General features: G+C 41.3%; 1 protein-coding gene across 2 annotated transcripts in view; it reads right to left on the bottom strand.

Annotated features, from left to right (window-relative positions):
* Positions 1-16,503, bottom strand: part of MIDEAS (mitotic deacetylase associated SANT domain protein) — a 57,937-nt gene that overhangs the window by 10,237 nt on the left and 31,197 nt on the right. For both annotated transcript variants that reach the window (XM_052782243.1, XM_052782242.1), the window contains 4 exons: positions 12,425-14,117; positions 6,478-6,792; positions 5,168-5,513; positions 4,636-4,702 (listed from right to left, as the gene is read on the bottom strand). In XM_052782243.1, the coding sequence (XP_052638203.1) occupies positions 4,636-4,702; positions 5,168-5,513; positions 6,478-6,792; positions 12,425-13,882 (2,186 nt within the window). In that variant the 5' untranslated portion in view covers positions 13,883-14,117. The remainder of the gene's footprint in view (positions 1-4,635; positions 4,703-5,167; positions 5,514-6,477; positions 6,793-12,424; positions 14,118-16,503) is intronic.

Genomic DNA, 16,503 nt, shown 5'->3' with positions numbered 1-16,503 from the left:
TTGCTTTAAGTCAAGTGACCATCCACAGAGATTCTACTCTATACTAGCAAACACGATTTCGTGCACAGGGATAGGTTAAGGACCACCACTGAAAGACTGCTCTACCAGACTTGGAGGTCTGGAGGTCTGCACCAATAGCACAGCTAGCAGTGAGAGCATGGATGTCCTTTGTCTCTACATCTCTTACTCAACAGCAAAATACACGGAGACACCGCAGTAGCTACACAAACTCAGAAAGTTGTCCTTGGACTTACTTTACACTAAATAATGCAACAACTATGCATGCAATTCAGAGGTCCAGAAGAAAGAGCAAAAGAAATGTCCAAGCTAAGCTAGCAAAAAGACCCTTCAGAAAACCAAGATATCAGAACACCAAGATATCTGAGAACAGCTGCTGCTCAGACCACTTAGAATATAATGAAAATCTCCTATTCTGAAATAAGATATCTATGCTTAATGCAAAAATGTTCCTTTTTCAGATATCAGTCAACTAGCACCATACTGGTAGCTCCTGGAATAGTAAAGGATGGAGAAATAAGCTTTTTTTTTTTTGTGAGAGAGTAGATCAGGCAGTGCCCACAAGATGATTAAACTCTGGAGCTGCTTCATTAGAAAAAATGTAAAACTTCCTGCCCAGGGCAAGGTTTGCTATAATTCTCAAGTCTTGGCTTGGTTCCCCCCCCAGCATAAGGGCAAACACAATTACCAGAGAAAAAGCATGATCTAGTACAATAAGGAATAGTAACAAAAAACATCCGAGAAATGCTGGCCTCCAGACTTTTTTGGTCCTCTGCTGTTCTGAAATGACACATGCATGTCCATTATGAAAGCAAGAGTCTGGAAAGGTGTGGGGAGGCCTTGAAATAACACATATAAACCATACAAAAACCGAGATACACACTAGCAAATGTTCTAGTGGGATGTTTTGAAGTCCTAGAAGACTGTGGTATCAAACGGAAGGAAGAGGGTATCATTTTCTTTTACGGAAGGGGAAGAAGGAGACACCTTCATTCCCTTTTTTCTGCCTAATACATCAGTTCGATATTGTCAGTAAGCATCTGCATCATGAGATGTCATGAGCTGAAAAAGCCTGCATTGAAAACAAATGGCTGATTTCTAATATACATTAAAAAAGATTTTACAAACTATTTCTTTTGCATCTATAGCAGATCCAGATCTACTTCCTCACACTTGAGGGGAATGGTTTACAATTCATGTATCTATAAACAAAGAGATGCAGAAGGTAACTACCCTACATACTTGTTCTGACTTCATCCACCCATTCAGCAGCAGCTTGACATTGACAGGGTGAGATTCCTACCTGGACAAGCAGAATCTGCTAGATGCACAGACTGATGCTAACTTCCTTCTAGTAGGTGACAACGAGATGACATCCAGCATGACAAATGTAGCAGGAAAGTTTTAGACAGATGCCATATACTATCTGACATCTTCCCGAAAACACTATCTCCAATACGTGCTGAAGGTAAAGCAACAGGGACATTACACATCTCACATCATGGCCACGGGCAGGGGAGAACTAAACCAGTTGAAAATGTCCAATCTCTGATGCCCAGTTGTAACTGTTTCAGGATCTGCTTCTCAAAATTAATTTAATTTCAAATGCACACGAGAAGTGGAACCTACATGGAGAATGAAGAACCCCAAGAAAACCTCAAAGTTTGGTTTTGTGTTTTACAGGTACAAAAGTCTATTAAATCTATAACGCTACATAGTCTTCCATTTTTCCTTCACCTGTCGTGATTATCTTGGACAGAAACAGCACAATCCAGCCCAAAAATAAAAAGCAAGAGATTTCATGCAAGACTGAGAAGACCTTGCTAAAAAACAAAGCAAGACAAACACCCTGATAAATCCTTCTTTCAGCACACTCCGATGGACTACAGAATGATGTTAATGTGGAGTCTTCTGCTCACTGTGATTAGTCTTTCTTATTGTTATGGCACGCAGTTTCACAGGGGAGGAAAGGGGTATGGATTATAATCCACTCTAGAAGGGATGACTGCTGGGAACTGACACTTTGCTGTCAACTGAAAACAGATAAAAAGGCTGTTACTGCATTGGGAAATTTGGGAGATTTTGTGTCCCGAGACACAGACTTCTCTGGCCTCATCTGTGAGAGGGAGAGAGGTAATTGGAAAAGCTGGAGGGAAAGAATGCGGGCCTTCTTGAAAGGCTATCAGAAGTTACTTTATCTTGAAACTAAACTTAGAATATGGCATCCCTGGTCTAGAAAAGCCTAAAAATTAGACCTTGTACCTGCAATGCCCAAATAAAACCAGATTTCTGCTGCAAGAGTTAACCTGAGCAACCTGATCTAATTTGGCCTGCTCTGAGCTGAGACTCAGACCAGATGACATCTAGAGGTCCATTCAAGCTATGTTATTCCATGATTCCTTTACTGATGAAGTCTAGATTTCAGTACAGCAAAAGTTCTTGCCCTGTAAGCACCAACGGTGCTCTTGGGACACCCTGGTATACAGCTGAGCATCGTTAACACTCAGAACTGAAGCTGTGAATTGGGAAGGCAATTGAATTGGTGCATCACCACAGCTATACTTAAGGCTGAGGGGTGACTTTAAGACTTTGAAGCAACTGAACTGCAAAACCGGTAGGACACAAAGATCTGTGACACCAGCTGTCTATTGTACTACTTCACAAATAGAAGAATTAAGCTTCATTATCACATTTCCTATTCCAAATCTTTGCAATGAAATGACCTTTTGAAAAGCATCAGCAGGAAGTCTAGCAAAGCACAAGCAATTAAGAACGCAATATCGGGTAATCACAAGTTATAGTCAACTTCTGACAGTCAAGACTACAAATCAAACATTTTTTTCTTAAACAAAAAACAAACAAACAAAAAAGTGCTTCATGCTATATTTCCTTTATAGAAGGTACATCTACAGAACTGACCACAACAGTGCTGTACAAACTAGCTTTAGAGCAGCATACTGATTACTTCAACAACACAGAATGACACCAGTTTGCTAGTTTATCTTCACTAAAAGTTAAAGCTATCTACATGTGTAAGCATCTATTCAATAAGACTTAAGATGACAGCAAGACAACTCTTTGCACATAACTCCCTTTTGGCAACAGGAAATGAACTTGCATTACTATATTATGGTTCAAAATTTCCAGCAACAAATTTGAAAATTTTCACACACAACTAAAATTGCAGCTAACTTCATGTCATTAATTTCAGCAATTTAAACCAACAGACACAACAGCCAAAGACAATTGCACTGTAGAGGTCAAAGATCAAGACCTGGTGGGGGGAACAAAAAATACCTGTTCAAGAAGAGGTTCCCCTAGATTAGTGTGAAAAGAACCAACAACAAAAAGATTAATTAAGCCATTTTCAAAACAGATTTAAACAACACCAAATGTGCTTATTTCCATGAATGGGCTCAGCGTGGAAGGGATTTGCAAAGGTGACAAGAATAATCTAGTTCCGTTCACAATTGCAACATTTGTTCAGGATAGCCTGCTGCCAAAAGTGCAGAAAACTCAGCTTCAAACAGGAAGGCAGAATGGAAAAAAGGCAAGAAAAAATAAATTGACAGCAAATGTTCTGGTCACTTTTAAAAATATAAGCTATTTTGGAAGAAAAAGTAGAAGCCGCCTGGTATTTATTTGGAGAGAGTTAAATATCTCAAATGTTACAGGATACACTGCAGAGTTAGAGCAGAGATTCCTGACTGCACGGCCAGCAATACAGAGCCACATGGGTGTTTTTATGCTATATGGGTGTTTTCCATGCCATGCATCTCCATGTTTAGATTTTGCAAGAGTTCGTTAACCTAGGTATAATAATGAATTGGGACTAATTTGCTGTAGTTCTACAGCACTGAACTTGAGCTGATAACACTCCCAGAGGGTTTGCAAGGGCTGTACAGAGACATTTAGTACTCTTGTTTTTTTTGCTACTCTGCTCAGGTTTAGCAGGACTGGCACAAAGCCTAAGCTCATAACTCCAGTATCTCTAAACTGTGTTCCCTAGTGCTGCTGGGACCACACATGTCTGAGCTTTCCCAGCACACAGCCAGCTAAAAAAACTAAGAAGGCTTATTACCTCAGGCCACACACACTGTATGCAACTGGCTATAGTGCTTTCAGACTGAGCTAGCCCAGGAGGGAGCAAAGTCATGTTCACAGTTGTGCTGCAGCTAATACACACCACATGGATAACCTGCAATCTGACCAGTCCACGTGAGAGCTAACTGCATTTTCCATACTATGTTTTGGCCTTCCTCTAAAGGAGCATTATTTCCCCACTCTAAAACTAACATACTGCATACAAAGAAGTGTTTGTATACAACAAAACAGGACAGACTCACCTTTAGCTAACCATAGTATTTCAGCCCAGAGACAGATGAGTAGTAATAGAAAGCAGTTAACATCACCAGAATTACAAGGTGCATTTGGCCAAACAAACATTATTTATGGTGTGGAGTAATTTTTAATAAAGACAATTTATATTTTGAGTCACCAATAGGAATAGCTTTAATGTTGCTAAGATACATCAACTGTACAGGGAGAAGCTTGAAGGTTTAGGAGGAAGAAAGGAAGAACATTTACTACCTGGCTAAGAATCTACTGGGTACTTACGGTTCAATGCTGACCGGAGTGGCTTCCCCCACTACTGTAAGAACAGGAGGGGTAAATTCTGAACTATCTGCAAGGAAAAGAAAGAACTGTTCAGACAGCTCATCTTCACATTTGAGATATATTCTTCACACAGCTTGTAAATCTAGTTGGAGCTATCAATCTCTCAAAAAAGGTACCCAAGTGCTAAAGGAGTTTAAGATGACCAAGAACTTACCTTCCAGTCACCATCGACATCTTAGTAATAACTATTTACTGTCCCTTCAGTTCAAAATAATGACAATCTATTATAGAGGAACTGACTTTTCCATTCCTAATAATGTCAGTAGGGGGTGTTGCAGATTACTTGTGAATGCATCTTAACATGCATGCCCAGATGGAAGCAACATTGCATTTCCTCCATCCTAGCTCCCCAGACTATCACAAAGTCCCAGTTCCACATAACCACAACTCCTAAAGTCATGATCTTCCTCCTATTACCCCAGAGTTCCTAATCATAAATTAGCCAAGAAAGGAAGGATAAAGTAGAACTTACTTGATCTAAGCAGAGTTCTGTGAGCACTTTTAGGAGTCATTGGAGGTGGAACTGAATGACCACTTGAAGAGAGGATAGCATTAAAATATAGTCCAGATCCTTCTCTCACCGGACTAAGAATTGGCGGAGGAGTGTAAGGAGGTAGCTCAAAGTTCCTATCTGAAGGATGATCTGCCAGACGGACAGGTGACCGTAAGTGGCTCTGATACGGAGTAATGTTAGAATAAACAGGTGGTGCAATAAAGGTGCCAGCTTTTGGTGGTATGAAGAGTGGCTCAGGTCTTGGCCGCTGCTTTGGTTTCCGGGCAAAGCCCTCTGCTTCATCCTTTGGAACAGCATCTTCGTGCTATTGAAAAAAATTACATACTTAATTTTAAAACTTCAGGTCACTTGAAAAACTTCAGTGAGATAACAACATTCTTTCATGGCAGCTCAAAATCTAGATAGGGCAGTTGGAGGGTGTCTCAACAATTAGCACAAAGGGAAAGAGGGAGGAAGAAGATGGGGAATGGAATGGACACAGGAACTACTGGGTAGCAACACTAGCTCTAAGGGCTTACGAAGTTATATTTTACAAGAACTACACGTCTGGTCCAACCTTTGTTTGGAAAGATAATGACCTCATGGTAGCTTTAAAAGAGGACACAAAAGTATAGCAGAACCCTGGTACAGATATAGGGTGACACCAAAGAGTGGTAAGAGTACAGAAGACAATATAACAATATTGTCTTAGATGCTCAAGCATTTAAATGCAGAGAAACTTCCTTAGATGCTTGCCATTTGTCTCGTATCCGAACATTCTATTGTACTTCTGAATAGAAGAGACAAAAAAACCCAACAAACCAAAAACCCACTCAACAGCACCATACTGAAGGGGAACACTCAAGTACTGACCTTCAGAACCTCAGTAAGAGATTTAAATTCCATAAGAATAAATCTTCACTTTGGATTTTATTCATATACAGAGATATGTGCACTACTCACAATTTATTATCTATGTATGTATGAAGAAAGCACTCTTTACTCAGACAGACTATTTATTCTAGTGTTATTGACCATCTGGCTTTATCCACTGTGTAGTAGCGGGGCACTGATTGGCTGTACTAGCATCAGCTGTAGGTCATGAAAAGCTAGTGATGCCCAAATATATGGCAATATTATTAGGAAAAAAATCCACAGTCCCCAGACTACATCCATTCCAAGTTCAGGCCTTAAGATCAAACTACTTTAATAGAAAAGCATATGGATAAAAACTAAATAATTAAATCTAACAGATTTGGCTCATCTTTGGTTTCTTAGTGTATCCATACCTGATTTGAGGTTTCCACGTTAGTACTACGATTAGATCGCCTCCGAGTGACTATCACAGAAGGCTTGCGTTCACAAGGAGCTCGATCATTCGTTTGGCCTCTCTGGAGCTTTCCATCCTCAGACTTTTCCTTTCCAAGGCTCTGCAAGTCAATTTTTCTCACTGGCACAGACACGGGAATGATAAGAGGCACGAGGCTGTTATCCTCCCGGGCTCTTTTGGGAGCTGGTGAAGAACTGGCAAATTCCACAACACTTTTTGCAGCTGTAGGTCCTGGTGCTATCAGCACACTCTTCTCCTCTGAAGTATCCAGTTCCTGAGAAGAAAAAGAGATTCCTTAGAAGTTCTGTAGTATTTACATAATAGATCAGAGGATATCCCATATTCAGCGTATATCAAGTTTCTCAATGCAATCTGCAAGCTGAAATGGATTTGGAAAAGTGTTACTGGAGGAAAAAGAACACTTCACAAAAGCGTTACCAAAATTTCTTAGAATTACTTGAGGATTGCCTGAAGTCTCAACTGCTAGAATATTTGTATACACCATTCTTAAGTATCATTTCACTACCTATGGTTTGACATTTTATTTTGCAGATGAATTTGTGCCCTGCCATATAACTTCCAACAAAGGTTCTTCAGTTGTAGTAATGATCAAAAGCTGCATATTATTCAAGTATTGGACTTCTATTCCAGGAAAGACTGAACCACGATAATCTTAATTAAATCTCTCATACAAAAAACAGAACTAGCTTTTCACTGCATTTTTTCTGATTTACATGACAGAAGCACCTTTCCTTATTATAACTGGAGCCTTTGAGGTTTGTTGTCTAACTAAGCTTGAGCCTGAAGGACTTCAGCTCAGCAGAATCAACACAGCATAACACTGGCACTTTTTGCATTAGTACTACACCTTCCATGTCTCTGCTTTCTTTTACTCATGGAAACCCTAGAAAACAGAGCTCCACGGAGATGGGAATGAAGGATGAGTTACTGAATAAACACATGGATACTGTAACACCAAATGGCTTCAGGTATTGTTACATGACTGATTTCTAGTCCTTCAGCTGACTATCCACATGTTCACTCCGCTCTCAATTCAAAAGCAGTTGCCAGCTCACTTAGAAGCCAGATGTTAAAGCACAACTTTCAAAAACACCTCTCAAGGGATGTAAAAGGCCTTCTTGAGCTCTAATGAAGTGCAACCTAGAAGCTGTAGAAGATGCTCCTTTTGGTGTTTCAGAACTTTGCTCTAAGAGCTCTGCTTGGAAAGCCTTTGGATAGGATTAGGTATACAACCTCATCCTCCATCAGAGCCACAATCTACTGAGGAATCCATCTGAACAGCTGTGTTTTGTAGGTGGAAACTAAGGCACATTATCTCTCAGGTATGACAAGAGATCTCCAACCTGGACTTCCAAAATTTTGCAGAGAGTCCTCAAAAAGAATCTATTGTGAGCCATTAAGAATACCCAATCCTGATTAAAAAGCTAGCATAAGCAGGTTCTGTCATAAGGATTCAAACACCCCCCCCCAGTCATTTCACTGTGGTCATAGATCAAGAAAGCAGGCTTCACTGATGAGCGAGAGAACATGCTCCAGCTGGCCCATGAAGAGTCAACCCATTATAGCTAGAAGGACACCAGACTGAAGTGCCACTTTGATACTATATTTATATTGAGGGAAGCACAACTGTATTGTCATAAGATGCATCAGTCAGAGCCTGGAGTTGGTGCTCTGGTCTCTCTCCAAATGAGAGTCCTGGTAATTTTTGTTGCTTTTAAGTGCAAACAGGTCCACTCTGGAACACTAAGCCTTCCAAAAAAGCTAGGTGCCAAGCTTGTGCAAATAAAATCAATCATATCAAGAATATTTAGGACTGCCCCCTTCCAAGACCTTTTTTTAGAATACAGCTAAGCGTGCACAGAAGGGTTTAACCCATAAGTGACACTGCAGTTTAGAAGTCTGACTGCTTCTTCACAGAGACTGGAGATATCTGCCCCCACCACACAATGATGAAACACACAACTGAAAAGTCACAGTTGGCATCAGCTGCCCCAGACTGCACTGCAGAAGGAATTAATGAGCATATTACTCCAGGCTGGTGATATGCACCTATACTTTCCCACAAGACTACCAATGTTGGATCTGGAGGGCATTCATCATGCTGACAGATACATCACTAGGGACCACTACCTCTAGGTAGTAAGGGGCTCTTGTAAATTTTTGTAGCCTCCCTTCACTACTTCAGGAAAGAGAGACTAACAAGGATGCCTTTTTAAACATATAAACAGGTCAGCTACTGGAAACAGATGCCTACTTCCACTAGTCCGCCCATACCTGAAGAAACAGCTCATATATGGCTTCATGCTGCTATACATGGGTCTCCATTCATCAGGGAAATTTATGATGTTATCACCTTATTACTGAAGCCTAGTTAAACATCTGGGATAGCTCTGGGGTCTTCTTCTGGCAGTGAGATCCACAGTAAGATAGTTTTGCACCACTGTTTAGAACGGTGCGTTCATACTACATTCTTCAGATCACTGTCAAGAAAAGTCTTGGTTTTAATAAGATTACTTTTTCCTCCTAATGTAGCTGTTACTAGTGCAAGCACTCTAGCATACTTTCTGGGTACCTGAGAGAATAACTGCAATCAAACAAGTAATGGCAATATGAATATGTGAACGAGCACCAATTCTGACCAATCTACAAACCTCAGATACTTCCTGTGTGCTACACAGATCTCTGTAGGTCAAGAGACACGAACTAATTTCCTGACTACAAGGAGGAAATTATGGCAGCTAGTCACACAAAAGATGTCACATTTCTTTGGCTGTATGATCAGTTAAACATTGCTCTTTTTATTTTCAAGATTGAGAGGTAACCAGCAAAGGACCCTCCTCCTTGATGATGGGAGAGATGACCCCTTCGAGAGAAAAGAGAAAGGAGGAGACGTGAGCAGTAGTAGAGATAGAGAGAAGACACCACCAGGAATTTAATGTAAATAGTTGAGACATCCTTAAAGATGCTCTGGTCCACAGCAGAGCTTTTCTGGTAATGAAAGATCACACATACCTAAGGTTTATTAAGCGGGGACATGACTTATTTTGGAATTAAGCTATTTGTTTCTGATCCCTAGTCTCTCAACTGTTTGATTATGCTTAGAGGTAAGCAGAAATGACTCTCTGAATAAGGGATAGGACCTTCATTTGTAGAACTGCTAGGGGATTTTCAGCTAGCTCAGCATCTCTGTTGCAGAATTTGGGGCAGGAAGGCTGCTGGATAACTCCAGCAAGTGCAACTTGTTGCACTTCCATTTAGACTCTTGCATAAATACTGAGGGATGAACTAGTGATCTAGAGTCCTCCAAGACACCCACAGAAACCCATCAGTCATTTTGGCATTGATCCTGTCTATCCCTCAAGTGGTTTCTAAAAAATTTAGAATTCACAGACAAAACCCAACTGCAATAGCTGGAAGAATTGTTCCAAGGCCACTGCTGTGATCAGACAAGTAAACACACTAGCCTTTTAGAAATACCTGCCAGTACAGTGCTTTCTGCCATCATTCTGCATCATCTTGCTAACAGTAAAGGTAGATTCTCTCTGCAGTCAGACTGAAGCTTGTCCATGAAGGAGGTGAGTCCAGAACTGCAATTCCACAAATAAAACTTTTTTTTTCCTTCCCCTTTTGTATGCGGCAGCTGTTGCCCTGCCCTGTACCAAGGGAAAGAGGCCAGGTAACTAAAACCTCTGTCTCCCTTCCATAAAGGCATATTTAAATCCAGACAACCTTAAGACGACCATTTCAGATCTGAGAAAAGTTTTCTGCACTATTAAAGAAAACAAATTACACTGCCTTTTTGCATGTAACAGTTATATGTGAAATGAAACCATAAAACTAAGAGTTGAGAATCTGCTGCAGCCTGTAAGCAGCAATAAGCTTGCACCACCTGAAAAAGGCAGGCACAGTATGAAGGGCAGTTCTGATGCAAAGCATCAGCTGTGACACTGCATGTAGACAGATACTGCTGTCCAAAATACTGTTTTCACATAAGGTACACACACCTACATTGGAATGTTCAAACAACTGCTTCAAATTATGAATGTATCTTCTTTCATCAATAAATTAACCCTATGGCCTTCTTACATGCTCTTAACATAACCTATGCTAGAGAAGGGTTCTAGGTTGTTTATAATAGAAAGATGCTGACAAGAGCAGCAGACCACTCTCCTCCAGTAAACATGTTTTCTTTTTCTCCCTCACATGACATCCAACCCCCTTAAAGGTGTAAAATCCATCAGACCTCAGGTAAGAATCTTATCATCTTTCAAAACCTCATCCTGAAAGCCTGAAGCGATCTAAACGTAAAGAGTTCTTCTGCTAGTGCCATCATGGAAGCAAACAAGCTGCTTGCATAACTGCAAAGAACAAAAGAGCATCTGTCAAAACACTTCTCTCTCTGGTCTTTACATTATGAATCAAGCCGCAAGCAGACGTGCCTTCAAATGGCCAATTTCTTGCTTCGCCTCTCAGCACCTTTTTCCCTAGATGCTCTATTAGCTTTTTCTTGCCACTGCGTTGGTGATCAGACTGCAATGTCAATTGTAGGCCTTCCTGCAATATAAGCATATAACGGCTGGGAGAGTATGAGCAAATAGCTCACACTGCTAACTACTACTAGTTTTCTATCAAATCTGCTTGTTCAACTGGAGTTAGAGCAAAACGGATTGAAGACAGCATCAACAGTCACTGGTTGCTGTCTGCTGTGCAAGAGATGGAGTAGGCTATGGATATTTGCTTCGTTGTTTATTAGTTTGGTTCTTTCACTCAAACAGCACATCCCCCTAAGGAAGGGATTGGAAAAAATGGCCACAGACAGACTAGGAAAAAAATGATGACGAGAACAAGAGAGGGAATAAAATTCCCTTCCCTTTGTTGCCTGACTGGGCAGCAACTCAAGTGGCAAAACTGTAGGTAAAAAGTAGCTCATGCTCTAACACCCGTATTTCACCAGCCTCTGACAACAAAGCTTCCAAATAAAAGTGTATCTTTACTTCTCATAAGAGGCACTCAATGAAAGATTAGTCAAACCACAATTGAAAAACCTCAAAAAAACCCCTTCAGAAAACCCCCACCCAACTCCAAAAACCCCACCACTTGCCTCCCCTAGGCTAGTTTATTTTGAACCTTGTCATTTTGCCATATGGAATACATACTGTACAGTTTAGACTGATGGGACACCAAAAGGATGAGAGTAGGAGCTACCTAATCAGCCAACACTAAATTTCTTCCCCATCAAGCCCTACAGAAGGTCTACAAAGGCAGACTTTGTCCTCAGGTTACCAATCTCCAAACATTTGCTGCAGGTCATTCTCAGAAACAGGATACCGCATCAGGCAGACTTTTGTTATGCCTGGTATAAAGTTCTTCACATGAGGCTTCCTCGGGCTTTTAATATTTGGGAAATATTGAACATGTAAGTTGCATTATGTACTTTTTAGATAGCACAATTTAGAAACACTTCAATTGTTAAAACTGAAAAACTGGCTGATAAGCAGCAGTGTTTTAACATAAAAGGAAGAGAATGTTAAATTGGTAAAAAGACACCAAGTGAACTGCTTATACTTGTCTCTCTAAATTCCTGATCAGCTTGAGGCCTAAGCTGAAAACATCTGTATTTTGAAGCCCTGGCATAAAATCACATTCGGTATTAATGAAATAAAACTGCCCCTAGGTGGTTTCACTGCACTAGATCTCTGTTCTCCCACATCTATGAATTACAGTAGCTGAACTTACGCGCCACCACTCCAGAGCTGCCCTTGCTGTACTACAACACTTCTTGCATCAAGATACCACCCTATCCTGCAGATGTACATAAATTCTTTTCATTTCAGTCCTATTTTGTAGTCTAAAACATGCTATATTAGTCAGGATGTATACCTTACCTTTACATTCTGAAGAGAAGCCAGCTCAACAGCTTTTTGGGCCAAAGTTAGCAAATTGGCTTCTTGAGAAACACGCCGTCTCCGTCGTGTACTCTGGATTACACCACCTCTGACACCCTGAAAATCATTAGTTCTCTGAGTGTTTTCTTCAACTGCTTCCGCCTGTTTCTCCCCATCTCTACCATTCTGGGCTGTGGCTTGCCTGTCTATTTCCACCTGGCACAGCTCACTCTTGACCAGGACATCCTTCTGCCCCAGATCCATTCTCTTGGGGTGCGAATAGCTACTTTTGTTGTGGGCCAGTGACTCAGGCGGCTGCTGTAATGGGACCTCTTGCTGATGTGTTTGCCAGTGATGCAGAAATAAATTGCTAGGTTGTTCTTCTGCCTGCTTGGAAGCCAACACTTCTCCTGCAGATGTCAGCGGGACACCTTCTTTGGAGAGTCTCCGTGACCTTCTTGGAAAAGGAATCTGGGTCTGAGGTAGCACAGTCTGTTGGTTCTGCTCTGTTAGAGCCTTGAATAGTTCCTGGTTCCTCTCTGTTTGCTGAAACTGGTGTGCCATCATGTGATGCTGAGGTGCTGCAGCTGCCACATGAGGCTGTGCTATGGAAGTAGTTTGCTGCAGACTGAAGGCTTGTGTGGCAGCCGCCTGCTGCTGCTGCTGTTGAGGATAGAAATTTTCAAACAGTTGTAGCTGGGGAAGAGCTTGCTGTTTTTGTTGAGCAGTAAATGCTGGACTGGAAGAAGCTGGGGCTTCTTGAAAGACATGTAACAATTCAGGAAGACCCTGCTTTTGGCCTTGGTGACCAAACGCAAGTTGGAAAGGCTGTAACGGCAGACTTTGATTCTGCTGCTGCTGTTTCTGCATCTGATGAAAAGAATTTATCTGAGCTTGCTGTCTAACCAGGGCTTGCTGCTCCAGCTGAGCCTTCTGTGACATCATCTGCTGGACAGCATCTCCATACAAGTCCAGCTGTGACACAAACACTCCTTTCTCTTGATTTCTTTTAAGGGCTTCTGGGTGGCCATAGAAGCCTGGGGCACCAGCATTGGAGTGGGGTCCTTTTGGGTTGCCCCCAAAAACCATACTGTGGTTCCACATCGAAGGTGGAGACTGCCAGTGGCTGTCACCCCTCTCTGGCAACCGGTTTCCCATTAGTGAATTCTGCCATTTGACAGCTGTTACCGTCTGGGACATCATCATTGATTCTCCCCTATCTTGACTGTAAACAGAGTTCATCAGAGCAACATTGTTGGGGGCATTTGTTAATCCTCCTGCATGAGAAATCTCCATAGTTTGGGAGACCGGTATATTCCCTCCATGACCATAGTACTGTCCTTCCTTAAGCTGCTGCTGTGGTTCTTTTGATGACACAGCTATTTCCTGCTCATTAAAATAGGCAATTCGTTTCCCAGTCCTTTTGTTTGAAGACTTTTGCTGAGCTTGAAGATTCATAGTTCAGCCTATTCTTCCAGCTGCACACACCGTATTTACAATCCACCCATCCCTGAGGGTGGGGGAGGAAAGGCACAGAAGTCTCTCTTTTCCATTCAGTTTTAGTAATAAAGGGCAGGAAAGAAGTCCAGATGAAAGTGCATCCACTTCCTTTTTCTTCGTATGTTTCTCCCACTTCTTTTCACTCTTATCCTTTGTGGTTCAGAGGTCAGTAGGGTCCACTTAGTTACAGGTCCTGAAATAGAGAAGCAGTTGCAATGAATCAACAGACATAACTGGCATATAAACCCTCACGTGATAAGCAACAATGTGTATGTCCCATTTCCCACAGAAATGAAGATCAGGATAATATGTGTGAGAAATAATAGATCTGACCTGCTAGAAGAATGTAAAACAAAACAACTTAGTTTTACAAAACAGGTATCACACTGTATTTGCATGATGCAACTTCCAACTGCACACAGACTTTTGACTAATCACTCAAGCTCATCCTGAAGGTTTTTCTCTTAAACTCCCTTTCCCCTGGCCAATTACTTCTATGTCTTCCTATAGCCAGAAAAATCTGTTTTTAATATGAACTCAAAAATACAAACCAAAAAAACCCCTCATGAATCGCCAAAAGAAAAATAATGTGTCAGGCCACATTTCCCAAAGACATTTAAAACACACACATGTACACAAAGGCTGCAACCAAACATGCAGCAAGATGCTCGATTCAGTGTTTTGAAGGGAAAGATCAGGTGGCAGCCCATCATTCACCCCCCCTCCCCCAATCATTACAGTTGCTTTCCAATTAAGAACTGCCCACCAAGCATCCAAGCACGGAAGACAGGGCCTGCTCAACCTGTTGCCCTTTCAGATGCTTTCTTCAACAGCTGAAAGCAACTGCTCCTGCTCAGGTCACACTCATGGAAAAGTAGTTCAGGCAGATTGTTACAGCTGATCCCAGACACCAGCAAGTATCTGTTAGTGTAAAGCTACAAACATAATAGGAGAAAGCCTTTCCGGAACATGCAGCCTAAGACAATTCTACACTCCCCTTCCACAGAAAAAAGCTATCCACAAACTTAGGCTTTAAAAACCTAGTTGGCAGGATTAAGGCCTAATGTGTTAACACATACACCAGAATTTCTGTTAGGACACCTAAAACCTTAAGAAGTTTGGTTTTAAGTTTCATTAAATTCTTAAACTACTACTAACACTCAAGTTATTAAGTGTAAGTCTCTATTACTATCTCTTTTCAATATGCACTCTGTTCCACTTCAAATCACACTGCCAATATATTTCAGAAAGATTTTAATAAATTGTTAAAAACCTATTCTTATTGCATCCCTTCTGCTAAAAAATCAAGTTTCTCTTAGTGGAGCAGGTAAGACTAACACACACATCCCCTCCAATGAAACCTGCAATCCATTTCTCTCCCTCTGTAAAATGAAAAATAATAAAACAAAATCATAAAGCACACTTAAGTCCTGTAACATGAGCTTCCTCTAAATGGATATGGCTATGGTGCAGATTTTAATACTGAGGTGGGGTTGGGAGCCTGATGAGGAGGAAAAGACAAAGAGTTTAAATTAACTTACGTAACTTCCACCTCAGAGGCCAAGATTGGCTTCAGTGCTACTGGAACCATGGGTCTGTGTTTCAGAGCAAAGTGACTCACTTCCTCAGGCTGTTACATAGCTGTTCCCCCCACACTCCCTCCCCCTTCACCCTGGCTACAAACCATGGACCTCTGCCACCCCATATCACGGAGCCAGGGCGTTCCTCCCTCCTCTAAGCACAACGTCTCGGCTCATTTTCCAGTCGTCTCTCAACAGGACGAAAATAACTCTAGGAGAAATTATGGACACGTGAGATGGAAAATTCTCTCTAAACTGCAACAGTACACAAATGAGGATTTCATAAAGTAAGTTTTTCCTATTTCAAAACTTCATTAGGAGAGGAAAAAACATCCTACAGCAGGAAACTGGATCCCTGGTAGCAAAAACGTAGAGGTGGTAAGGTTGCTGTATGCCTGTCAGGAGCATTAATGTTATTCTCTCTCCCTGCTTTTTGCAGCACTGCTACGAATGTAACAGAGCTAACAACTAAACCACAATACCTGAGGTAACACTATTAACAGTGGTTTCTGACACTATCTTACTTTCTGAAATCATCAGAAGCTATTTTTCTCTCCAAACTAGACAACCTTGTAACAGTTTTCCTTCCACTGATGCTTCTGCATGCTTTTGTATTGATCAGTCACATAATTCTGATAAAAAGAATGCAAGTTTTTCTGTATATCAGAAGACATTACCACTACATCAAATTTAAACCTGCCAGACAACCTTTAGACGCTCTGCTGTACATTTTTTACACTTTGAGGAAGAACGCAACGATAACTGCCCAAAAGCTGGCATACAACTTCAAGGGTCCTTGGTTTTAACCCTTAAAGAAAAAAAAACAGACAGCTGATGCTGTTCTTAATAGTGGTGGCTGAGATTTGCAACTACCACAAACACAAGTATCCAGAAGACCTTTAGAAAGAGGGCTTTCAGGTTAGTAAGAAAGCGTTGCGTTAGCACAGCTCTCCAAACCTCCACCTGTGTGGATTTTGGCTCTGTTTTTTCCATTACTAG

The sequence above is a fragment of the Harpia harpyja genome, chromosome 3 (genome assembly GCF_026419915.1).
Source record: "Harpia harpyja isolate bHarHar1 chromosome 3, bHarHar1 primary haplotype, whole genome shotgun sequence".
Taxonomy (NCBI): Eukaryota; Metazoa; Chordata; class Aves; order Accipitriformes; family Accipitridae; genus Harpia; species Harpia harpyja.
This window is presented reverse-complemented; position numbering and strand designations above follow the sequence as displayed.